General features: G+C 41.4%; 1 protein-coding gene across 1 annotated transcript in view; it reads left to right on the forward strand.

The window, feature by feature from the left end:
• LOC114221356 (formin-1-like) overlaps positions 1-27,076 on the forward strand; it is a 290,129-nt gene that overhangs the window by 150,874 nt on the left and 112,179 nt on the right. The window contains exons 9-12 of the mRNA XM_028119472.2: positions 1,214-1,343; positions 3,036-3,182; positions 4,275-4,334; positions 9,459-9,579. Coding sequence (XP_027975273.1) covers positions 1,214-1,343; positions 3,036-3,182; positions 4,275-4,334; positions 9,459-9,579 — 458 coding nt within the window. The remainder of the gene's footprint in view (positions 1-1,213; positions 1,344-3,035; positions 3,183-4,274; positions 4,335-9,458; positions 9,580-27,076) is intronic.

Raw genomic sequence — 27,076 nt, forward strand, 5'->3', positions numbered from 1 at the left:
TTATGACCTGGATGTAGGATAAGCTTTTTTTTTTTTTTAAAGCTGGTAATTAGAATCTTATTAAAACCCAAGTCTCCCTTAAAACAAAGTAAAAGAGGCACGGAGTATAAGCTAAGGAAACTTCTTTGGGTATGGAAAGAAGGGTTCAGCTTTGCTCCTATGGAAAAGCACTCTTGGTGAGAGATTGCAAAATGTCAAAGTAATGATGTTATGTGCTGACCGAGACTTTCAGAAATATCAGGTAATCATCATTTCAGCCCCAAAATGAATTTAATAGCTGTTAGTGGATTCTCTCCTTCTCTAAATTCATGCCCAACTCTTTCTGCCCATTTTAGTTTGTGCCCCCTCTTCTGGTGGTTGGCCTGGAAAGTATGTAGCTCTTCCAACTTAATTTTGCAAAGGGCACCAGGGCCCAGTTGCTGACAGTGAGCTTCTGTGTGTAGGTTAGCCTACACCTTTAGCTTTAAAAATGTGTTTTACCATAGTTTTTAAGATTGATGTCCACTTAATGAGTGCCTGCTTTGTTCCACACACTGAGCTGTGAACTCTGTCTTCCTAGGTAAGCTGATGTGGAAAAGTAAACAACTATCTGTAGAAGAGGATCTCTATTATAGACTATTATCTAATTCAGGGAGCAAGAAATAGTAGTTGTCTCCCTTCAGGAAGAAATATTTTGTCATATCTCTGCAGACATTTGCCTCCAGCCTTCACTTAACTTTGCCTGTGTGAAATAGACCCTTAGAGAATGCTGCATGATAAAGGGAGTTCATTATGTATTTATTTTCATACGCTAAAGGTAGTGCCTAGCTATCACTGACAGCAAAGAGGACCGTTGTGTTGTCCCAGTGAGGTGATGTGCTCAGGCTCAGTTGCCAGTAAATTGGGTTTAATCTCCTATTTGCATAGCAGGAGATAACTCGTTGTGGTTCAGTATAATTGCATTGACTTTCTGTTCCTAAAGTGACTTATACACCATACATTTATATGCCATCATAGAAACCCATGAAAATAATAAGAGAAATAAAAATGGCTTTGCTGTCAATAATAGAACACAGACCCTTGGAGTTCCTTAAGTGTGCCAACATTTTATAATTGTTGAATTGATATTGCCAGGTAAGGAATGCTGCCATGGTGGATCTTTTTCAGCTGTCTTTTTTTTTTTTTTCTTTGTGATTGTATATGAAGCTAGATGATTCATTATTCATTTCTGCAGATTTTTACATGAGTTAGCCCAGATCCCGAATTTTGCTGAACGGGCCCAGTGCATAATCTTCAGATCTGTCTTTTCGGAGAGTATCTCCTCCTTGCACCGAAAGGTAGAGATCGTCACAAGAGCTTCTAAGGTATGTTTGCTGTCTAATTTAAGAGGCCAGTTTTGCCTTAGGGTACAGGAGCAAGTAGGGAGTGGGAGAATCAACTGGAGTCCCTTTGTAGAAAACCTTTGAACTTAAGATTGTGTGTTTTTTTTAAGAATAGCTGTGATGATTATCCTAAGTGTGAGTATGTGTGCGCGTGCAGATGAGTGAGGGAGAGAGAGAGAGAGAGAGTCAGATGCAGACTGATGGGGAGAAAGAGGAAGAAATGACACTTCTATAGATGTCTTCTTAGATATTCCAGATACCTTCTAATGTACATACTGGCCACTTAAAACCAACCTAACTAGTGTAGTTTGTCTGCTCCTCGACTGACTGGGTTGCAAGAGATTTTGCGTTAGACCCATGCACCTGATCATCTGAAATGTGTCTACATAGTGAAATAAGGATTCTGGAGACTTGATAAGTAAAATAAATGATTATGATAATGGGTGGCGGGCAAATACATTTTTGTTGGCTTTACTACACCAATTCTAATACTTGTTCTTTCTCACAATGACCCATGTCCTTAAGAACATGATAATCCTCTCCTCACATACTGTAGTATTTAGTTCTTACCTGAAGGCATGACTCTTTACCTTCCAAAATACAAAAGATTTCAATAAAGAAAGTAAAAATACTTCCCAGGTATCATATACACCCTCTAATAACATCCTAAAGGGCAAAAAGAGAGGTTGGCCTAGAGCTGCATTTGCCTTTCCTTCTTTAGCCTAAGATAAAAGAAAATGAAGTCAACTAAGACCCTAGAGAAGGGGGGGAGGGGAGGAAGTATCAATTTTAAAAATTTGCACTTTGAGGGAATAAGAGGGAAAATAAATGGGATAAGGATGTGAAGAAAAGCCTAAGCAGATTGAAATTTTTTAAGGTAATAGACATATCAGCTAATACTTAATAAACATAGCCTATGGCCTTGAAATACATTATTGTAGGGGCGCCTGGGTGGCTCAGTCATTAAGCGGCTGCCTTCAGCTCAGGTCATGATCCCAGGGTCCTGGGATCGAGCCCCACATCGGGCTCCCTGCTCGGCGGGAAGCCTGCTTCTCCCTCTCCTGCTTCTCCCTCTCCTGCTTCCTCTGCTTGTGTTCGCTCTCTCGCTGTGTCTCTCTCTGTCAAATAAATAAATAAATAAAATCTTTAAAAAAAAAGAAATACATCATTGTAGTTCACCTCTGAGGAGTATACCCAGGGATAAAGAAGAATAGACTTGCTCTTAAACCTATCCTACATTTAACTGTATTGTTTATATAGATACATTGTCCAAAAACAGATCCTTAAATGATATTAAACGAAACCTTTCTGCTTAGAAGTCACCAAATGTAAAGTCTGACTATAGCAACTCTTTTTGCAACTCACAAATATTTTTAAGTTAGTATTTTAAAAAATAAAACTGGCTGAAGTAAAAATATAAATACTAATATTTAATCCGCAATATTAAGACATGCACAGTTCATAATTCATTGAAAGGATAGAAAATGTCTGATTAATGTATTTCTTTAAGACTCTTATGTCTTAATAAAGTGTATTTTCCATTTCACCAGCTGCCAGTCCAGTTGGCACCATGCCACCAAACAGCCTGATGGGTACTCAGTAAATATTTGTTGTTGAATGAATATAGGTGCCTTTGAAGTTCAGCTCCGTAATAATTGGTGTTTGCCGTCACAGGGTTTGCTGCACATGAAGAGTGTGAAGGATATTTTAGCTCTCATTCTTGCTTTTGGAAATTATATGAATGGAGGAAATAGGACTCGGGGACAAGCGGATGGATATAGCTTAGAAATTCTGCCCAAACTCAAGGACGTCAAAAGTCGGGTATTTATTTTTCATAACTAGTTTCCATGATTTGCCATTGTATTCCTTCTATACCTTTAATTAAAAAATTCTTGCTTGCTCCATTCATCTCCTTTCTCCCTCTAACAATACATTTTTTCTTTGCTTTCTTTTGATTTTTGAATAAAGATAGGTTTTTCATGTTTGATCTTACTGAGATGACAAAATCCCCAATATTGGTTTGCTCTAAAAGAACACAGTTGGATGTTGAACTGTAATGAGGGAAGAAAATAGCACGCAGTATCAGAGCACAAGGCTTGGGCGTCTGTTTGAATTTAGTGTTGGCTACTTGTAATTTACTCATTCATGAGTAGGGAGCAATGTTGAATCACCAGTTGAGCTGAGCATTTGAATTATTCTTTTGCCCACAACAATTGGGCTGGGGGTCTACTGTCAAACTCTCTGAGCCTGATTATCATTTGGCTCCACACCCCTGCAGAGCTCCCTCTTTGGAAACAACCAGCCCATATCTAGGCGTCCCACGGGGAGCAGGGGGAGCGAAGGGAGGGGAAACACACAGGCAAATTAGAATTAGACCCATGTGAACAAGACACAAAGGCTGCCTTGTGGGAGGGCCTGCTTGCCCCTGGCCTCCTAGGGTCATAAAGTGGCATGGCGTTCCTTTTAAGCTGTCCTGATTGTTTTTCACGCCATTAAGAACACACATTTTTTTGAAAGGTGGGAAGGGAGGGATGGTTTTCTGTTCTAGTCCCTGGTTCCCTTTGGCACTCCCCCACTCCCTCCTGTCTTGGCTTTCTGCCAGAAAATAATGAGACAGTGTGTGTATTTGTTTGTTTGTTTTAGCCATTACCTCAGAGGTCTCATGGATTATCTGTTTGGCTTTTCTCCCCCCACAAAGAATAGCGGAGTATCATTTCTTTGTATAGATGCCATTTTTAAAAAAATGATGGGACAAAGAGGAGAGAAAAAAATCTTGCCAGTCACAAACAGAATCAGGACCAGGTATCACAAATGAAAAGTATTAGGGTCACAAACTGAGATTTCAGTACTCAACTATATAATATGGCAGTCTCATGTGAATGATTTTCATTTAAGCTTCTCTTTTAAACCTAGGATAATGGGATTAATCTGGTGGACTATGTCGTGAAATATTACCTGCGTTACTATGATCAGGTAAGAAATGGAATTATGTGGAAAACTACACTAATGGGGTTTCAACTCTTACACGTTGTTGGCATTCAGAAATTGGATGATGGATGGATGGATGGATTTCAAGTCCAACATAGAATTTGAGAGCTCTCCAGCCTCCTTGGTTTACAGATGGGAATGCTGAAGCCAAGAAAGTTTAGTTGACTCTTGTAAAGAGAAGCATTATTCATTGCCTCTCAATCTACTGCCTCTTAATTTGCTATATAATGCAGTTTTAGAGAGACCCTCAGTTGTCTGGGTGCCTTCTGACCAGATCGTGAGGGTCTCTGTGAAATCTATATCCATTCAGTAATTGGTTGTATTTGAAATTAGTTCTGGGCTGCAGACCAAAATTTAGGAAATTAAGAGGCAGTAATACCCAAATACCTTATCAGTAGTGCTCATCTGTGAACAAGTCGAAGAAATGGAATTTGAAATCCATCCTCTCTGCTTCAGTTACATTTGCAATGAGAAATAAAAATTTCGGTGGGAGTCCACCTGAGCAGAAATTTCTATGTTTTATTCCTTCTCATTAAATTGAGAACAAGGAGTCCTAACTTTGCAAAGAAAGAGGTACTGTTGTAAGGTGTTGGGAAATCTAGCAATCAATATGAAGGGGAAAAGTCTCAGGAAACTGTTGTCAGGACTCCTGCGTAGCTGTCCATGCGAGCAGGGTTTTTCCTAGGCAGCACGGGAAGAAAAGTAAAGGTTCCAGGGCCTTGTTCTCCAAAGGCCTATAATTCCCTCCAGAAGACAAGCGAAGCACTGATGAAGTCTACCACCTTGTCTCCTCCCCTTCTCATCTAACCCTTCTCAGTGTATCTGCAATGAATCATCCCCCACCCCCTCCTCAAACTTCTGTTTCTGCTGAGGACATTACCGTTTTGGTCATTCAGGCATGAAGCTCATCCTCTTCTTTGGCGTCTCTCTGTTCTTCAGCTAGATTGTTTCTTGTGTTTCTTCCCTGTTTTTCATCCCTATGCCCCACTAATCCAGACCTTAAGGTAACTCACCTGGAGTATTCCTGTTGCTTCCCAGCCGGTCTCCCCACCTCTCGTCCATCACTCCCCCTCCAGTCCATCCCACACCCGAGGCCCCACCAGTTTTTATAGTTCTGGCCATATTGCATCACTGTTTTATGCAAAAACAGAAATGGATCCCCATTTTCAAAAAGTGAATTAAACTCAAACCAATTTAATTCCAGTCTTTTACAACCATGCTTTTATGACCTTCCCCCTACACATACTCTGTGATCCATCTCAAGACCCAGTGTTTTCCAAACACACCCTGTGGTTTTCTCACTGATGTGTTTTTTTCATCTGATGTTCATTCTAACTGGAACTATCTTTGTCACTAGCCTTTTTATAGATCTTTTGTTTTGTGTTATTAATACTCTCTTGAAATAATCAATTAAAAGGCCTTTTGGGAAAAGCTCCCAGTAGCAACATATATATATTTGCAACATAATAGGTGACATGCTTTTCAGAATCAACATGGAAAGGACAACTGGTCTCCTTTCATTTAAAAAAAAAAAAAAAAGTGGCATAAGAGACTGCAGGTAATTTACCAAAACAACAGCAACAACAGCAGCAGCAACAACAAAACCAAATAGAAGGCATAAATTGCCAACTAGATATATAGAGCTAGCAATATAAATGGATCAAATCTTTCTCAGGACTATCACGAATGGCTGACTGAGTTATTCTCTGTTTAAGATCTCTAGGTATAATGGGACCCGTATCTTGACTGCCCTTGACTCACCAAACTGTGTTCTATAAAGGATACCTTCAAAAAAATTCACGTGAAGGGGTCATGTGCTTGTCAAGCTGTCTCCCCAGGGTGCTGTGCCTATTTATAGGGGACACCCTTTCCTCATTCATGCAAATGGGCAGTATGGGTTAGCAAGACTTTGACCTTTCTAGATCAGAAGCCCTAGAAATATGTATACTCTTTCTAGGAAATTTTATCCTAAGGAAATAAATAAGGACATGTATCACTATTTTACTTAAAATCATTTGTAATAACAAAGTATAGCAAAATTTTTGGTAGATGTCCAAAGGTAGAGACCAAGGTCAAACAAGTTATGCTGGTGTTCTGAAGTGGAATAATATACTGCCATGGAAAGTATATAGCAGAAAATTTAGTGACATTGAAAAATACTCTTGATCTGCTTTTATATTACAAACGTGTTTAAAATAATATATAATCCAATTTCAAATATATAAATATAAATATACATAAACACACAGAAAAACCTGGAATATCAGATATATGTAAAAATGTTTGATTATCTCTGGGTGGTAGGACTGGAAGAGATTTTTACTTTCTTCTGTCTTTCAATTAGACATAAGGAGCCTGAGTCACCTTGTAAAAGGGAAAATAAATAAATAAATAAATAAAAATAAAATTAAAAAAAAAACTAGTGCAGTCTTACGTGGCCCTTCTTCCATGAAGCCTTTGTTTACTTCCTCATCTTGTGCTCCTTTGAGGCCTGGGAGCACTTGGGTTGAACCTCTGTCGTGATATGCCTTATCCCACCTTGCATGTAGATAATCAGTGAGCAATTACCCGTTAGCTTGGCATTGCTCCTTGAGGTCCAGAACTCATCGTTGTCTGTTTTTTAGTGTCTGTAATTTAGGTGTCTGACAGATACTTACTAGGTTGAATCTACTGTAAATATCTACAAGAGTGCAGTGAGTGGTATCTGTAGATAACTAGGTGCAAAGAGGTGAGAGCTTTTATCCAGTAGAATGGGGTGGGCTTCAGGTGATAGGTAGATACCCAGAAGTTCTGACAGCAGGTACCAGTGTGACAGAAGAATTATCCCAAAGAATCTCGAGAGGTCACATTTCTAATCTAGGATTAGCATAAGCAGATGTATCTTGTAGTGCCTACCTCAACCAAGTCCAGTGCATTGTGTCGGAGGGCTGAAATTTGCCAGTGAAACGTGACTCTTGAAGAGAACTGAGCGCAGTAGAATCGACTTCACCTAGGAAAAATCTCACAGTAAGAATAGCTTCAAGCCTGGGATGGCCCAGTTTGGGAAAAATCAGGAATCAACGTTTGTGTGGTGCTCTCCCGGTTTTCACAGTGCAAAAATTCATTTCACTCAGCAAGAGTATAGAATTATGTGATTTATTAAGCTATCCCCTCCCCGTAGGAGCATAAGTGATGATTTTTGTGGTTAGTGGTGATGAGCAATTAGCTGAAGAAAGGTGACTCCTGTTCCAAGCCTCCTTCCACGCATGCTGGGTTTTGGTCCAAGTCTAAGTCTGCGAAGTTTACAGAAATCCATCTAAAGCCATGTCTTTTGAATTCCAATTGAGCAGCTTTCTCAAGAGCTGCTACCAGGCTCATTTGCTCAGCAGCATTTTCTCATTTTCTAGCTTAAAAACAAAAAGAAAATCGAAGCCAGGACTGAATGTGATAAAGCTTTAGAAAAGAGTAGGAGGTAATATACATGAGTTCTTCCAATGTAGGTTGCTGTGGAGTTCTGTGATAAGCATCTTAGATGGTGTTCCACCTTGGTGCTCAGACTCCAGTACTGCTTCCACTGTTTTGAAAGTAGTAAAATAATTATAGGGAGATAGAGGGAAAGTACACTGAGTGTGTAAAAGGTTTCAATAAAATGAGGAAAAACCACCCTTCCTTAGCATCTCAAGTGAAGCTAAAGATCCTAAAGGAAGGGGATGGGTCCAGCGCATTCATGAAACCACAAGAAAGGACAGTAAGGTAGATGTCTCCTGCTAAAGGTACACACTTTTCAGAATGGCCTTTTATGGGTTCTATGCAAGGGTGCCGAGCAAAGTTTGATGTGCCAGATGTTGCATGCTGTACCAAGAATAAGACACACTTCCTGCCTTCACAGTGTTTGTAGTCTAGCGGAGGAAACACATAAGCTAACTCTGCAATTTTGAAATGAATGTTGGTAAGTGCTGGGGATAACAGTACACACCAGGGGCTCTTGGAAACACCCGTGTGCTGGGGGGTTAGGGGCAATCTTTGAGGAAGTGATAGCTGTCTCGAGACTTGAAGAACGATATGAACAAGGAAGCATGAAGAGTTCGTGTAGAAGAGTTACAAAGGGACAGTTTTATAGACAAAAGTCCAGACACAAGAGATTGTGGCCTGTTCTGTTCCTTTATGAACGTTTAGGGGAGGGACGTAGAGATAGGGGAAGATGGAAGAAGGCTGAGGGTGTAGACAGAGGCCAGATCATAAAGTGCCTTATAAAGCAGTTTCAGAGTTTGGAATGAGTCCTAATGGCAGTAGGAAAGATGGAATGTGAAGGAGGGCTGGCAAAGTAGCCTGTGTGGAGAGAGGAAGAACCGAAGACTGCCTGAGATATGCAAGATGCAGAGCTTATGTTAAACAACTCAGGGAGAAAGCAGGCTGGAAAAGATATTTGAGGCCCAGCTTATCTTTCAGTGTGCCCGAAGCTTGTGTCTCTCAAGTGATTTCCCAGCTTAGATCCTCTACTAGGCATAGTTGGGGAGCTTGTCCAAAACTATGGCCAACCATGCCCTCAGCAAGTGTCTACTAAGAGAAGCCAAACAACATTTGGAAAGTCTTTACAAATACGTGAAGAATTTGCTGTCACACAGACACCCCTCTGGAGCTTTCAGCTGCAGTGGCCGGTAGGTAACAGCATAAGGGAGGGAGGGTGATTCTTCCATTGCAGTGCTGTCTTGTCCAGAACCTTCCGATTCACACCCATTGGCACACCCCAAAGATGAGTTAGCTAATTGCTACCATGTGAAACTCCAACAAGGACTTGAAATTTAAGTACTTTCATGTGTTCCTCCTGTGCCTTTTTCCATGGCAGTAGGGTGTCCAAGATCGGGACATACCTGACAACTTTCTCTTTGATTCATGAGGCAAAATAGAGCGAAACCCATGCCACAGCCAGAGCCAACCTCAGTGGCAGTAAGACCAAAGTGATATTGTAGAAGACACAAAAGCATTTCAGAGTAACCAGTCCAAATTTAGGAATAGCAGAAGAGAATTTCTCTGATTCTTATTTGCACATCCAATAAAAGATGCTTTGGAATTGCAATTGAAAGTGACAGTTGGGAAGTATAATGTACTTTTGTTAACCGTGTCTTTTAGGAAGCAGGAACAGAAAAGAGTATTTTCCCTCTGCCTGAACCACAAGATTTCTTTCTGGCTTCCCAAGTCAAGTTTGAAGACCTCATAAAAGATTTGAGAAAACTGAAGAGACAACTAGAAGGTAACAGGAACTGTTCTGTTATTATGATAATAGCTAAGCTTTTTTTTTTTTTTAAATGATTGAAGAGGATTATTTATGTCTGGTTCACAGGATGAAATTGGTGCAGAGCTCAGCTATGGTAACACCGCAGCCCCCGTGAAACTTTCCATCTCTTAGGCTCTATTTGGAGGCACTGTATTTGCATATCCCTTTCTTTGATTAGTGTTATTTTGTGCTTTTTATATCGACATCTTTTACATCTACATTTTCCAACATAGTCATCTTAATAATAATAGCAGCAACCCTTTTCACTGAATGCTTACTGTTGTCTCATATAATTATTACAACAACCCTAATAAGCAGGAACTATACTAACTCCATTTTGCAGATGAGAAAAATGAGGTTTAGGGAAGGTAGGTTCACACAGCCCATGGGAGGCCCATTTACTGGGCTCTCATCAGGCCTATCTGATTAGAACTCATGCAGATTCTAAGCTAGTTGACTATGCTGCCTTATACGTATCCGACATATGCACACACATACTCACCCGTGCACACCCCCCCCCCCCAAATACTTGGTTTATGTGTACGAGTCTAATAAAGATGGCAGGACCCATCGTAAGCAGTCTATTTTAGTTGAATTTACATTTTTAATTATTCACAACAAAATGCTGACAGCCCTTTCTGGCTTTTTGTAAAAGGTGAAACTATGTCTCTCTTGAGCAGGAATTTTCCTTTGGCATTGCTCGAGTCCTGTGTTTTCACTGTGGAGACATCTCTTTATCCAAGTATATAAATACGTGCATTGGACCTTATGTAACTCCAAATGCAGAGCTGCACAGAGGATTTAGGGAGCGTGCTAATGTGGAAATGGAGCGCAGAGTGCCAAAAGGAGAGTTTGAGGAAATGAAGAGCTTGAACCAGGAATATTTTTACACTAAGACATAAAATAAACATTTTTAAAATGTTTATTGTGAAAGAGTGCTCAGAGACCCAAGTCTGAGACAGACAGAGCAGCCTGGAAAGGGAAGTGAAGTGGGACAGATCTCCTGGTGGCAGGGAGAGAGCCATTTAGTTTTTACTCTGGGCATAAAACTCACTTAAATAAGGAGAGGGGTTACAAGTGAATATTTCTACCTTGTAAATTGTTTTTAAAGGAACATGTTGCCTTTCTTTTCCCCTCCCGTTGATGTGGTTAAGAGCATGCATTCAACCGAGTGGATGTTTCGTTTAGGAGTGTGATATATGAACCTGCGGTTATTCTTTTCCCTCTCCTAAAACACCGCCAATTGTATCCTTGCCTAAGACGAGGGGCTTGATTCTTACTGTCATGAAACCGTGTGAGCCATCCCTGTGGCAGTTTTTCCTGGCGCTCTCCAGGGGCAGCATTAGCGCGCAGGCGGGCCCTCAGTCTGGCTGCAAGGTTCACTGCAGCCAAGAAAAGTCATGCTGGTTCACGCTGCGGCCGCCCCTGAATACACATCCCCACTGGTCTCCCGGCCCTTTGCCGTCCTGTGGACTTTTTCGAGAAGAAACCTGATGTACGCGGGATCTTTCCTCTTCTCCTGCCTTCCTTCCTGGGGCTGCCTGTCTCGGGCACCCGGACTGGGCCGACCTCCCTTTGACATCTGCAAGTGTTTGGCGGTTCATAACCAAGGGGATGGCAAGCGTGAATTGGGAGGACAGTAGAGAGGCAGGTGTTCCCACAAAGGCCCCCGCTTTGGTGCACTGAAGGGGGATCCCACGTGCCATTCCACAGCTCTCGGTGCTCCACTGAGCCTTGTCCTTAGTCAATTTTAAGGGACTGAAAAAACTTCTGAAGCTGGAGGACCTCCCTTAAAATGAGGGAAAACCAAACATTGCCTCAACAGTTTTTTCTTCTTTGGATTGGACTACACCAGAAGATGTGAGGTACCACAAGGGAAGAGGGAGAAGTGGGACCCGGCCCCCGCCCCCACACTGGATACTTAAACAAAAACGCCCTGCTAATCTTTAGAGATGCCAGTGTTTTTAACACATGAAAGGTACCTAGTAAATATTTAAAGAAAATACAGACTGTTGGTTCTCTAATGAATTTCTTTTTCTCCTAAATGCCATCTGGCAAGATGGCCAGAGTCGTGGCGGTCCGTTTCATCTCCTTTCCCATTCAGGTTCCACGTACTTTTCCATAAGGCCTTGGTGTGAGCCTAGATTGAATGTTTAATTGAAGAGGACATAATTTTCACACATACAGCAAAGATTTGATGAGGCTTTGAGGTTTATTGTAGCCATTAAAATGTCGTGGCTGCTGGCAAAACCCCAGAAAATGTCTAAAGCTAAACCAGATGTGATTAGCAAATTTCAAGACATCTCAGGCCCCCTTTCTCCAGGCAGGCACAGCCCTTGAAAAGAAAACTGGTTTGAACCCCACCTTAGCAATAGGGTGTCAATTAAACAAGAGTTTGTTGGTTGTGCAAATATCACTGATAAAGACAGATGTGGCCAGTAAGCACCTTTCATAGCAACAAGACCTTTGCAGAGCACTTTTATGTAAGCAAACAGAACAGGTAGTTGATAATAGTATCAGCTACAGTTTATTGTGCGACTATTATCTATCAGATGTTTTACATAATCATCTCTTTTAATCTTTACAATGACCCTCTGAAGCTATTTTATCAGTCTCTCACAGGAGGAGGCAACTAAAGTTCATGGTGCTCACATAATTTGCCAAGTTCCAGGTGATGACCTAGCCACATTTTGAAGCTAGATAGGACTCTAAGGCATGTACTTGTGATGCATCCTGCCTGTGACCCAGAGGTCTCCGTATCCGATCACAGATCAAAACAGAAGGTTAGGTATTCAAGGCATAAAGCCTCATGAAGGTACCAGGGACAGAAAGAGAGTTCCTGAGTGCATGCATATGCACATGCACACACCCTTAGAGCCACACTTGTAGACCCTCAGATCAGAGAGAGAGAGAGGAAAGAATTTACTTCGGGCTGGGGATGGGGAAGGGAAGACATATGGGAGAGATGGGTCATAAAAATGAATAGACACATACACACGCAAAAGTGAACAAAGTTATTGTGTAGGGTTAAGAACTCGGGCTTTGGTATCAGCTGATGTACTTTTTACCGGTTTGGTAGAAGCAAGGTCTTGTCAGGTAACAAAACCATAAAGAGGGTTAAATGAGACAATTAGAGTGCCTATGTCAGAGGAGGTAATGAATGCATGGCCTGCTAGTAAAGAAAACTTCAGCAAAGCTGATTAGGGGTATGTACCTTTTCCTGGAAAATGTACACCTTGTCGAATCAGGCCCATATCGCTGAGAGGCCTGCTGGATGAGTTTGTGGAGAATCTGATTCCCAGAGCACTTGTGCTCTCTTCTCTACCTTGTGGAGACAGAACCAAATTCTTGGTGCTTGGGAACATGTTCCGTATTTTGTTTACTGTTCTATATCCCTTAATGAGATAATAATATTAACTCCCCTAATACCGTGATAGTAATAATTAGGAAAAAACAACTGATAGGAAGAGTTGCTCTCCTTCTTATTTGTTGACCTTGTTTGCTGGCCAGAACTCTCAAGATATTCTTACCAACCCATATGTGGTAGGCAGAATAATGGCTCCCCAAAATGTCCAGACCCTAATCCCTGAAATATATTACCTTACATGGCAAAAGGGAACTTTGCCAACGTAGAGATGGGGAGATTATCTTGGACTATCCAAGTGGGTCTAATCTAATCACATGGATCTTTAAAATGAATCTTTAAAACCTGAGAATTTTCCTTGTCTGTGGCCAGCAGGAGATAGTACAGTAGAATGATCAGAGAGATGCAATGTTGTGGGCTTTGCAGATGGAGGAAGTGGGCAACAGACCAAGGAATGTGGGAAACCTCTAAAACTAGAAAAGGCAAGGAGCAGATTCTCCCCTGGAGCCCCCAGCAGGGAATGCAGCCCTGTCAACACACCTTGATTTCAGCCCAACAAACCCCTGTTAGACTTCTAACACATAGAACTATGAGGTTATTACATTTGTGTTGTTTGAAGCCACTTAAGTCTGTGATGATTTGTTAGAGTAGCAATAAGAACAAATGTACTGTGCAATGTATCCGTCCTGATTGTATCAGTCAAGCCAGTGAGACACACACACACACACACACACACACACACACACACACGCATACACACACACACCCCATTGCTGATGCCATAAGATGTACGATTTCTCAAGTAGGGGCACTCCCCAGTGTGGCATGGAATGTGAATTGGTGCTCTCTGACAAAGAGTCTATAGTCAAATAAACCCAGAGCTGCTCTCTACTAAAATCATGTCCTAGAGATTCACGGTGCACATGAGCTTATTTAAAGGCTCTGGGAAGTCCTGAGGTGAAAAAAACAAAAATGGTTCAACTCTGTTCAAAGCATTTCTCAACTTAAAACCTAATACATTGGTTTTTCTTTAGTACTCTTTCACTGAGTACTTAGTAATGTGTTGCAGAACATGCAGTCTGTGAGATACAGTATAAGAAAGGATGTTGATATTACTATCACATTTTTAATATAAAGAATGCCGTTGTTGGTTCAGTGGTCACTATAGGGTAACAATAGGAGGAGCTGCGATGCACAATTATGACCTATGCCCTTTAGTACTGCTCTCCGTTATCCTGGCTACACTGTCCCCCACCCCGAATTTGTTCTCCATGGACACAAATAGAATGGGCCAAATCCTCTCTGATGTCTTGATGCCTGGAAGCCAAAAGGAATAACCTTAGTGTCATTCAAAATTACTCTGGCATCACCAACCCCAAATCCATATTGATTTGATATGACCCTCTGGTAGTATTTTATTATGAAAAGTTCACTGTGGCTATGAAAGTAGGAAAGCTGAATTAATTTTTGGTTGCTGGAAAATGAGACAGGAACTCTTCAGATAGCTGTTGAGAAGTCAGCATGTTCGGAAGAGTTGAAGAACAAAATTAAGTCACTCTTATTAGCTAACAGTAGTTACTCAGTAGCCCCTATCATTGAAAGTAGGCTATTTCATCAACTAGATATATACTTAGTCTTGCCTTGAAAATGATGCATTATTAGCCCTGTTACCCCATAAATAGGGAAAATGTAATTGGTAGTTAGCCCTCAGTGTAAGATATTCAAACTTGTTTGAGAATGTTGGTTGAGATGCAAGTGTGTGTGTGTTTTAAGATAACTCTCATGATGTCCTCTTCTCTAAATATTTAAGAATATGTATTTGAACATGTCCTTTGTTTTGAACCATTTAGAAATATTTGGGAATACAGCAGTTTAGGAAAGGCAAGAGCCTCTGTTGACTTTTTGATATCTGTTATCACTCTATAAATGTTTATCCTATAAATATTTATCCTAAAATGTTAACTTTTTTTAAGCTTTCTCTAAATGAGATGCTGTGTAAAATGCATAGTCCGGGCATTCAGTAACTGCTAAAAATCTTCATTCTAAGTTTGAATAGTAGCAGTATTTCCAAACTAACTTTACGTTAAAGTACCTCCGTCACATCTTTAGGCATTTTCAATCCCGGCGTCCTTATTCTGATGGAGTGACCAAATTAGCTCAGAGCCATCTTGATGAACCTCTGTTTTATACAACACTAGGACCTGAACATTCTACTTCAAAATATAAAGTACAGGAGAAAATTAATTCATACATACATGAAAGTAACAGTTCAAGGCTTTTTATTGTAGGCTTTTGTTGTTGTTGTTGTTTATAGATTTCCCAAACTAGAGTCAATATGTCTTCCAGATATAGAAGGCAGATTGAATTCACTCATTTAGCTCCAATCCCTGTTAAAAGTCCACCCCAAAATTAATACTCAAGTTTTTTAGAGGCATACAGTCAATACCAGTATAATCAGCTAAAAGAAGAGGAATTAAGGAGGGAACCACACACATCTACCCATAAAAGCAGGCAATGAGAACATTTTCACCCGGCAGTTTCTCATGGCCCTAGGCAGAGCCTGATGTAGAGGCAAAATTGTTTAGCTATTTGGATATGTACATGACATTTTTTACAATTAAAACTAGATTTAAAAACATAAGTTATAGTCAACTCTCAGTGATAGGTAGATTAGTAAGGTTAAGGATTAGCCATAGTTTTTTCTTTCAAAGTTAATATATTATTTTTAACAATCAATGAGTCAGCTATACTATTTGCATGCTGGAAACTACATGGTAAGCAATAGACTACCTATTATTTCTCCTGCAAGGTAGAAACAGTCCTATTCTTTGCCATTTAGCTCATTTAATATAATGAACAAATTAACTGTTTGGGCAAATACGTTGATGAGCTAGTATTTGTGAGGTGCTGGAGGGTGAGGTGTGTGAGGCGGGGTTTGAGGCTCTGAGCACTGATGGCATCAGGAAGGGAAGCTGCCTGCAGGAGAGCTGGCGTCCCCAGTAATGGAGTGAGAGATGTCAGGAGAGAAGAAGGCAGGAGGGCTAATCAGCAGAACTGCCCTTAATCTTGCCCTTGACCGAGATTTTTTATTTTTCACATGTGGATTTGGGGTGGTGTGGAGTGTCCTTTCCTCTTCTTAATACTGTAGTTAATTAAGATTTGGCTATGAAAAGTAAGGAGAAATGCTAATAACTGGTGTTGTGGATCTACTGGTGGACAAAGAATTTTGCATTATTGGGGGCATTGGGAAGGATCCTGTCCAGACACCACTGTCCAGTTCTGCAGTGCCACTTTCAGTCACCACGATCCTCTCTGACTCCATCTTTCTCACAAGCATGTTGGTTTCTCCTCAGCCAGGAATCTACATATCTGTCCCCTGCTTAAATGAAAGTAGGGCCTTTCACACACCGAGTCAGTTAGTACTACTGAGCCCAAAGCAGAATTTAAGAAAAGTGATTACCTACTGAGCTTATCGCAGGAAGCAAAGAAGATGATTTAAAGAAGGTCTGTAATGACTATTCCTTTGAATTTGCAATAGACACAGTCAGGGGGTAGGAGGCTATAATGGCTACAGTTCTGTCCCCAGTGTGGCAATATGGGGGTATCCTTAGAGTTGCCAGATTGATTAAATAAAATGCAGGAGGCCCAGTTAAATCTGAATTTCAGATCAATAAGACTTTTTTTTTTTTTTTTTTTTTTTTAGCAGGAGTAGTTCTCAAATATCGCACAGGATACACTTAGACTAAAAAAAAGATTCCTTGTTTATCTCAAATTTAACTTGGTGTTCTTTTATCTAGTATGTCTATAGAAAATTTAAAAGCAATAAGAAAGGCAACTAAAAGTTGTTTTCCTTTTTATTACTGCTAAGCACTGGCAATTCTAAACAATCTCAGGGATTAAATTTTCCCTTCAAGGATGGATGGTGGACCCAGGCATGGTATGTTCCAAGGTACAGGGCATATCCATTTCCACCATCGCTAATGACTGTGGTTGCTGTTTAATGAGCGCTTACTAAATACCTGCAAATTTGCTCACATCATTTCTGTTTCTTAAAACTACCTCCAAGTAAGTACTACCTGCATTTTAACTGTAAGGAAGTTGAAGCAGCTTTGCTATGATGAAGCTGAGATCAGATGCAGGTTTATCTGATTACAAAGCTCATATTCGTTACACAACACCATGCTTTATTCTTCGACTGTTTATGGACCCACCCCTCAGACACTAACAATATGATCTAAAATGAGAAAGCTTGAAGAGTAAGCCCCACTTATTTTTCTAGTTCATCTTCTAAAGGCATTACATGTAATAATTGGATTGGCTTTAAGCTTTTTTGGTGTCTACCCATAACTACTCAAACTAATCTACCTGTCGCAATCTCTATCCTCCTACCACTTCTCTATCAGTTTATTTTGGTCTCTCTGACACTCTCTTTCTCAGTTTCTCTCTGAAAATTGCCTAGACCGTGTTCTATTCCTTTATGACTCAGAAGGTGAGCACACTGGTGTGATGTGGGTAGCCAGATGAATAGCAACGGCCACCCAAGGCAACCCGCGTGGTTTTGACTCCTTTGTTATCGGTTTGTGGAAATTACATGTAATGTGGTTCTGGCATAGATGAGAAATTAAGGGAACCTGTCAAGTCACACAGCAGAGCAGACTGTTGTTTCTGTGCTCTGGACCAGCCCTGACTGTGCAGCATAAAAGACTTCTATCAAGTAGCTTTCTCTTCACAAGAGTGTAAGTGTACTTTAAGAGAGAAAGAAAAGAAAAGAAAAAACTAGATCTCACCATGAGAATGAATGTTCTTTTTTGTTTTTGCTTTTGTTTTTTTTAGAGAAGGAAGGGAAAGAGAGGAGGGCGGTGGGGAGGGGCAGAAGAAGAGGGAGAGAGAATCTTAAGCAGGCTCCATGCCCAGCGCGGAGCTCAACATGGGGCTCTGTCTCACAACCCTGAGATCATGACCTGAGCCTAAATCAAGAATCAGACACCCAACTGACTGAGCCACCCAGGGGCCCATGAATGTTTTCTTTAATTACTCACTGAGCATGGTCTATAAACAGTATGGCTCTAGTGAGGAGAGAAGGAAGACTTCCAAAGACTTTTGGAGGACTTCTGAGAAAGATGTCCAGTAGAAAGCTCATTTGTATTGAACACTCAGGTAGGATTTCAGTTCCTCCTGAAAATTATTTTAAAGATAGTAAAGAGAATTCTTTGGAAGCATAAAGTCAAGAGCACAGAATGAAAGAGAAAACCATAACCACAAAATTTCAGAAGCTTACAAAATAGATGGACAAGTGGTAAATGAATCCACCAAACGATAAAGTGGAATTCTAATCCAGGAGTGGAGAAAGGTGAGAAGCAATCTGATTTTTACCACGCGATTCATACATACCACAAATTCATATGCAAATTCATACATATACATCAACATTCATATATAGTCATACATAAGTAAATCAATGAAATCATTCAAGAAAATTTCTCAAAATGATGGACGCAAGTTTCTAATTTTAAAAGGCCCAAAGAGGGGCACCTGTGTGGCTCAGTCAGTTAAGTGGCTGCTTTCGGCTCAGGTCATGGTCTCCAGGTCCTGAGATCGAGCCCCATGTCAGGCTCCCTGCTCAGTGGGGAGTCTGCTTCTCTCTGCCTCTCCTCCCCCACCCCGCCCCATTCATGCCATTCTCTCTCTCTCAAATAAATAAAATCTTTAAAAAATAAATAAAATAAATAAAAGGTCCAAAGAGATTCCAGCACAGTGGAATAGAATAGATCCACACCATTGTTAGAACATTTCAGAATACTCAGGTCAAAAAGAAAAGCTTGTATGCTTCTAGAAGGAGATGGGGTGAGATGTGGAAACAAATTACCCAGAATCAGGAAGCAGAATGGCTTCAGACTTTTTAACAGCAGCACTAGAAGCTAGAAATGGATCAGAATTCTGAAGGAAAATTATTCCCAATCCAGAATTTTATATTCACCAAATTATCAATCAAATATGAAGGCAAATGAAAAGTTGTTTGCAAACATGTAAGTTATCAAAAAATTTACCTCCCATGCAACCGTCTTCAGGATGCTACAAGAGAATGTGCTTTATCATGAAATGGGAAGACAAAGATGACAGGAAATTACAGATCCAGTGGAGAAAGGAGGTGAAGAGTTACTCCAGGATAGACAGCCTAGGATGATAGCCAGGCACAGAGAGCAAACAGTCCAGATTGGGTTAGGTCAAAAGAATCATGGAGAAGATCCCTGAGGGATATGCAGTTCATGTATCTGATGTATCGTGAATGTTTTGACAAGAGTTTCACAACTAGCGACAAGTTTGGAGTTCATTTAGTGATAAGCACATAGAAAACAGGGAATTAGGAAAAAAAAATATTATGAGGGTGAGACTGAGGGAGTTTGAGGAGGACGTTTAGGAAAGGCGAATTAGAATTTATGAATCAGCTGGGACTGGGAGCTGGTTTTTGCAAAGTCCTACTGGTTGGTGTTCACACAGGATGCTAGTGTGGTCCAACCATGGTATGCTATACTGGGAGGGGGCTCATGTGTGCTGGGTGTGGGGGAAGGACAGAGAACTACATCATCTATACTGCAGAAAGAAAAATAAAATCCAAGAGTGCTTATAGGAGCTTGTTAGAGACATGCAGTTAAGCTAATCAGGTCAAATTGGCACAAGTCACTGCCTCTGGGGAGGAAGGAACTGGGTGAAATTTGTGGATGGAAACGGGGAACTGCTTTTCCTGGAGCACATAGGATGCATGGGTGCTTTGAACTCTGCACAGGTGCAACTTTGATAAATACACCAACACAACAACAACAACACACCAAAGCATTTGTAAGTTCTCAGGGTCAGAAGCTGGCGTATGGAAAGTAGTCTTAGCTTGGGATTCAGGAGATGCAGTTTAAACACTTAGTTCTGCATCTTACACACCACGTGAGAAGCCATTGCAACTCTGACAGGTCAGTTAAGCTCTGTGTGCCTCAGGTGAGATGCTGCGGTTGATCATCCTAGCCTGCCCCACTCCAGGGATGCTGTCTGGGTCAGAGGAGCAAAAGTCGGAGGAAGTACTTGGGGAAGTGTGGGAGGTTTTCTTTAAACACATTCAGAAGCCATGCAATCCACAGTTTGCTCCACATGTCTTGGTATGCCCAAGAAGAAGGAGGGGGGGGCAGTGCAGGAATCAGCCATTAGGACTGCGTGGCTAATTTATCACCTTTAAGGAAGCTCCAGAAGACATGACTTGAATGACTATTGACCATGCCTAATTTATTAGCTCTTTCCTCCTTCGCGGCCCATTTGTCCGAGGCAATAGTTTTACTAAGCCTGAACTCTGGAAGGGGGCTGGATACATTAGCCAGAGTCCTGACCGTGTTGCCATGGTGTTAAAAATATTTAGTTTTGCAAGCGAAGTTTTAGAAATAATAAAAGAAAAACTTTTGCTTCGATTTATTTTTGTAAAGCGATTTCAACCAAACAGACATGAGGGCCTGGGGTAAGTACTTCAGGAAGTCAGTGGGTGTAAAATGTTGATCAGCACGGTGACTTCTGATGCAAAGCATTCAATTAAGTGCGGCGTGGTGGGTAAAGGTCACCCGTTTCCCAAACGGAATGCCTTCAAAGACGAGTCGTACAGAAAGGAGAGAGGATACGGAAACTGAAACCTGATTCATTCGTTTAATTAATGGAAAAGAAGTTTGTGTTTTCCTTTGAAGCCGCGGTTGTGACATCTCTAGGTGGGAAGGATGAGTTATGTCCCACGGAGGTCCTCTCAGCTCTCCCTCTGCTTCTACCCTTTGTTTATAAATCAACACAGTTAATAGAATTTGTTTTTCTTTTCTCTGACAAGAAACGTAAAACACTGAAATGAAAGCTACTGTCATGAAACAGGCTGAGTCACAGGCCCTGAGTTCAGATCCTTGCTCCACAAGCCATGAGACCCTGGCTCATCGTGTCATCCCTCCACAGCTCCGTGTCCTCGTGTAGAAAGGCAGGTGTCACTGTCTGTCTTGCTGATTTAGAGGAGGGGCCGGGGTCATATGAAGGAGATCCCTTCGCAGGATATCAGCAAAATGTGGGGTGCCTGGATGTCTCAGTCGGTGAAGTGTCTGCTTTCGGCTCAAGTCATGATCTCTGGGTCCTGGGATCGAGTCCCACATCGGGCTCCCTGCTCAGCGGGGAGCCTGCTTCTCCCTCTTCTTCTGCCCCCATCCACCCCACTCCACCTCCTGCTGATGCTTTCGTTATCTCTCTCTCTCACAAATAAATAAAATCTTTAACAAAACAAGAAAATCAGCAAAATGTATAATACTTTTCCCTGATTCCCTTTATGCCCTCATTTCTGATATCTAGTCCAAGAGCAAATCTTGTTGATCCGTTCTCCAAGACGGGCCTTGCGTCCATTCGGTGCTCTCCATATCCACGGCACATTTCTAGTCCAAACTAGCACCTTTTCTCACCGGGGTCCCTGCTTCCATGCTTGCCTTCCCTTTAATCCAGTCTCTGCTCATCAGACAAGTCAGGCCACCTGTTTCATATTCATAGCTCTTGGAATAAAATCCAGCCTCAAAACCCGTCACCATGCCTTCCAAGTTTCTCCATGGTTTGACTACTTCTACCTCTGCTGTCTCGGCTCATGGTACCCCACCCCCTCCTGGCCACTAAACCCCAGCCTCACAGGCCTGTGTGTTCCAAACCAATAAGCTTGTTTCTGCTTTAGGACCCTCGGCCCAGAATGCCCTTATATTAAATATTCCCATGCCTTGGGCCTTCCCTGTTCACCCAAACTATGGCAGCCACTGTGAACGGTGACTCTGCATTAGGACTCCCCATTTTGATAGGGCTATTATTTTCTATTTTATTTGTAAATGTTTCCCTGCCCTCCCTCGGCCCCTGCTCCATGAAGGCAGAGATCTAATGACCTTTTTAGTATTTCTACCTACTGTGTCCGTCAGTACCTGCCACAGAGTTGAGTGGATGAACGAGCAAATTAAAAAATGGTAGAAAACACTCAACTTCTTGCTATTAGTGAGCAATTAGATTATTTCCTTATGGGCAAAGATGTCACATGTGCATAAATAGATAGAAACTTTAGGGAGATGTATTTTAAAACTGTACAAAGGGAGAACTCATGGCCATGAGAGTAGTGGGCGCCTTCCTGTCTTCTGATTGGAAGATTGTGTTACAGTAAGTGGGTAGGGTGGCATGGTGCCATTAAGGAAGGGGATTTGTGCTAGATGATGCTGAAAGTGAATTTCAACTCTGAGTTTCTAAGACGATTATTACTATGCTATTTCAGTGTCTTCTACAGTTCTTATTCAGTAAGGGTTACTGGTTTCTCCCCTAGACTTTGTTAATTGAACAGCTAAGAATCCCTGGAATTCTGGCCACTGACAGGATATAGGATATAAAAGTCAGCTGTAAAATTATATCAGGTTTGGATCTCGGGTATTCTCTTTCTAAATGGCTCTCAAGGATCTGCTCTTGAATTAACCCATGCCTCAAAAATCCTGGCATTGATAGCACCTAGAAGTAATCATTATAGAGTAGAACTCCTATCCAATGTGGTCAGTTCATGAAAAAAGTTGGCCCAATTCAAGAATCATAGAAAATGATACTTGGGTCCGTTAATCTTTAATTTAAAACAAGTTAAATATAGCATCATTCCCATACCTTTTTAAGACTGAACTTTTTATTTTTAGTTTGGAACCGTGTTAGGTTTACAGAAAAGTTGCAGCAATAGTAGAGAGTGCTCATAGAGCCCTTATCCGGTTTCCCCAGTGTTATTGTTATGTTAACAACATCTTACGTTGTTGTGATGTATTCATCAAAAGGAAGAAACTGGCACTGATACATTTCAATTAACTAAATTCTAGTATCTCTTTGGATTTCACCAGTTTTTTCCACTAATGTCCTCTTTCTGTTCCAGGACCCAAACCCAAGTACCACATTGCACTGAGTTGCCATGTTTCCCTTGACTCCAGTGTTCTCTCATAGCTACAGTTAACAGCAATATTTTAGCTGCTTCTACTTAAATTTGCAGAAAAAATGCTTTTTCACACTCATATTGCTACAGTGCACCATCAAGCATTAAATTATGTAATTACAGGGGCGCCTGACTGGCTCAGTCGGGAGAGCAATGCGACGCTTGATCTCGAGGTTGTGAGCTCAAGCCTCACGTTGGGTGTAGAGATTACTTAAAAATGAAATCTTAAAAAAAAAATTTTTTTTTAAACTGTGTTGTTAAAAAGAACAACTTGCATAAACAGGTTTGGAAAAAAAACACAACTGTTCTTGATTGGGATTCTACTCAACAGTGGGGAGAATTGCTCGGGGAAGCCAGAGAGTGGCCTTTCAGCTGCAAGCTTTCAGCGTGCTGTGGGAACCAGGCAGGAGGAACAGAAAGTAGCATTGATTTGGCAAGTCCATTAATGAAGTGCCTTTTACATTCCCATTTGAAAAAAGAAAGAGGTATTGGTGTAGTTATAATGGTAATACCCCACCTGTGTAGGTAGCTTCATCCTTTGAAGCAGTTAGGGCAGGCCAACATAGCGGAGAAGATGAGTCTCCAAGATAGCAAGCAGAATGGCTGGCCTAGAACTTGGGTCTTTTGATTACTGAGCCAGAGCTGATGCTACATTAATCAAAAACTTGTGTCAGGTCAAAACATTTCTTCACAGAAAGAGATTTGTGGGTGGTTTTGTGAATATCAAAATATTTTCCTGCCCAAGTAAATTGTGTATCTTGGACCCTGTGGAAGATTCACAATCCACAAATGGATTCTTTTCATGTCAGACAGTGAAACGAGTGAGGTTGGAGGGAGACCTCTTCAGCCCCAGTGAAGGGGACTGGAGTTTTTGCCAATGTCCTTATCTCTTCCAGATTTCTTCCCAGATTTCTTGGCCTTAGCACATGTCTAAGAATAGATAGAGGTCATGGACTGTGACTCTACTCTTTAGGTACCCATGGAGAGATCAGTGACCTGCCTGGGAGCCCCAGCCCTGCTCTGGGTCTCCTCTGTGCCATTTAATAACATAACTTCCAGCTAACCTCCCCTGGGCTTCTGTTTCTCCATTTAATATGAAGGGGTCCCACTGGTGGCACTGGGTGATTTTCAGCTTTCATTGCCTTATTCCTTAACTTTCATGGTTATTTCACATTGTTTCTAGAACTTCCCTGTAAATGGTTGGTGTCAGAGGCTGGAGAGCACAAGGCCAGCGGGTCTGACATTCCTGGGTTCAGAGTCTGACTCAGCCACAATATCTGTGAAACTTTACTCATCCTTACCTAACAAAGGGGATAATAGCGGGACTGAGCTCATAGAATTCTTGTAAGGAATAAAATGAGACACATAAGGCAGACTAAGGTCCAAGACACCTTTGGCCATTGAGGGCCATTTGTTATCAGTCATAGACTTCGAGAACTTGATCTAATTTTCAGGGAATTATTGGGTACAGAGATAAAAAGCATTATGTCCAACTCTGTGTAGACAACCAGGCACCATTAAACCAGTAACTTCCCCTGTGCCAAAACTTACAGAAAGAAGAAAGCCCAAGGAAAATCTATAATGGCTAATGTGCTAAAACTGCTAATTTGACTGTTGTTTTTACAATGTTTTTCTTGACTGTTTTGGCAAACTTGAAAAACACTAGCAAATTTCCAGGTATCAAAAAAAGAAAAAAAAAAAAAAAACCTCCAAAATATGAGGCGGGCCTTGTTTGACCTTTTCAATCAGTTCATTTGTTTAGCAAATATTTATTCGAAGCCCTGAGTTAGCTGCTAATTTTAAATAAACTAACTGAAATATCAAATCATTTATAAACACATTTTAAGAGCAAGTGTTACCCTCATTTTCTGAGGGGAGAGATGTATCCCTACTCAGTCTTCTGATTTCTCTTCTCTCACGCACAGGAATCTGTCCCTAAGAACAGTGATTAAAACTTGCTGTCTGACAGGGGTGGAGAAGGTGAGCAGAGTTTTCCCTCCAGCGAGCTGTTCCGCAGATTCAGGAAAGCATTTGCAAAGCCCTTCCTGATTGTGATATCATAAAGAGAATCAACAGAGCCTTGCCACCTCCTGTTCAAGGCCCGAGACCTGGGAGCTACAAATACCTCATTTGTTTTCTCATTCCAGGACACATCTTTCCCCTAATGACCTGCTCTCCCCACCTCAAATTGAGTGATTTAAGCCGGGGCTGAGTTGTTAAACTGGTATATACATTTAATGTATTCTTTTCTCTTCTTTAAAGCTATTATAAAGTTGATTGTGAATCACAATCAACGGCATGTTGAAGTCAGTGACGCGGAGTAAAACTAAAAAGGCAGCTAAGCTAATAGGAATAATTAAACAGTTGAACACAGCCCTGTCACAAGTACCTGACTCATCGGGAAGACACAGACAAGTTCCCGGGGCCCCCCAGGCTGGCAGGAGCTGGCTTCACGTAGGCCTCCCTTCGCCTTTCCATGACATCAGCGCTGAAGACTTCAGGGAGTCTAATAGGCATTTCAGAATCTGTTATACCTAGCCTCTCCCAGGGGATAATGCTTCTTCCTCACGATTTCTGCTCTCTCCTCCCCCCCCCCCCACCATTTCAGCCCTGCCCAGAATTTCCCCTTTTCCTCTAAGAGTCCCCATCCTTCCTGATGCACTCCTACGTAGACGTGTAACTGAGTAACAGCCCCGTTAGAGACCTCACCAGCTCACCTCTCTAACCCGCCAGGCCCTGGGATGCAGACCACAGGGACTGCTGGGCTAGGAACTTTCCCTGCGCCATAACTCAACAGAGAGGTAGGATCAATGACAGGTTTACAGGAGAGCAGGACTTTAAATAGCTGAGGTCCGTGTCTGGTGGCTTCCCGTTAATACCACGAACAGCATCCCACCAGGCAGCCTATCGGCCACTCTGTTACCCACTCTAAGCTATTTCTGATCTTCAACTTCATTTTCAAACACATCCTAAGGAATCCTGACTCCCAGCAAACTGACAATGCAGCCCTCTTTATATGAAGCCTTGTTTATAGGCCACAATTCTCCCGACAGATTTACAAGTGTCTGTGGAGTTTTAAAAGACGATTGCTTAACAGGCATTAAGTGAGACACATAGGACTGTGTAAATATTTTAGCTGGAATAGGGGATTTTTTTCTTTAAACGTCTGAGCCAAATATTGCATTAAATCTGAAAACAGTGGCAAACTGATTAGCAGTCGTTGCCAGCTTCATGCTTTGCCAGTGATTCCTGTAGCCAAGAATAGATACCAGAATCCAACCGCCAGTTTAGGTTGTGTGTTTTTAAAATAACTTTCCATCCTTTTCTTTCTTCTTCGTATGCCTTTCCATCTTTTTTTTTATTATTATTATTTCTTCATGGTTTATCTAGATGTAAACACTCTCCAGAGTAGAAAATTACGGTTAATGTGACTAACGCAGAGAGGCCGAAGAGGGAACGTGGGCCCAAGGGGTCAGAGACATTGAGGAAGGCTTGCAGCTGTCCTGGGAGAGCCATGTGGAAACAGGTTGCTTTCTGCTAATCTTAATCACTGGTCTCTTTGTAGCCAACGATTGCACTGCTGGGAGGAAATAGTCCTAAGATCAGCATTGTTCCCTCTTCCCCTTAACTGATTCCTTGAATCAGAAAGAGGCAGACCTGTTGCCTTCAAGATTTATATGTATGAGAGAATCTGTCCCGTAATTTTAGTAAAAACTACCATGTAATAAGCATTTTGGCTCCTGAGGTGGGTTTTTTTGTTTTGTTTTGTTTTGTTTTAATTTAAGCATTTCTATGGGGAAACCATTTTCCTGATTTGAGCAATGGGCAGGATGTATTGCTTGGCCACACATATAATTTCTGTGAGAATGAGGCATACTATCCAACGGGGCTTTGCTCTGATTCCACCAGCAACCTCTTAATTTTCACTGAAGACACTCCTTAATGCAATACTCGTTGGTTTGTCCGAAAATGTAAGTTCTCTCTCTTCTCCACAAATGGCTTGGATTTTAATCACATGTCCAGACCATTTGAAAGCCTTTTCAAAAATGCTGCTTTCATGCACAGGCCCCAAACCTCACCTTATATTGTGGTTAATCCCAGATTATTTTGTACCAACTTTTGTA

This window comes from Eumetopias jubatus, unplaced genomic scaffold (genome assembly GCF_037043125.1).
Source record: "Eumetopias jubatus isolate StellerSeaLion01/CBP00866 unplaced genomic scaffold, mEumJub1_p1.0 scaffold_7, whole genome shotgun sequence".
Taxonomy (NCBI): Eukaryota; Metazoa; Chordata; class Mammalia; order Carnivora; family Otariidae; genus Eumetopias; species Eumetopias jubatus.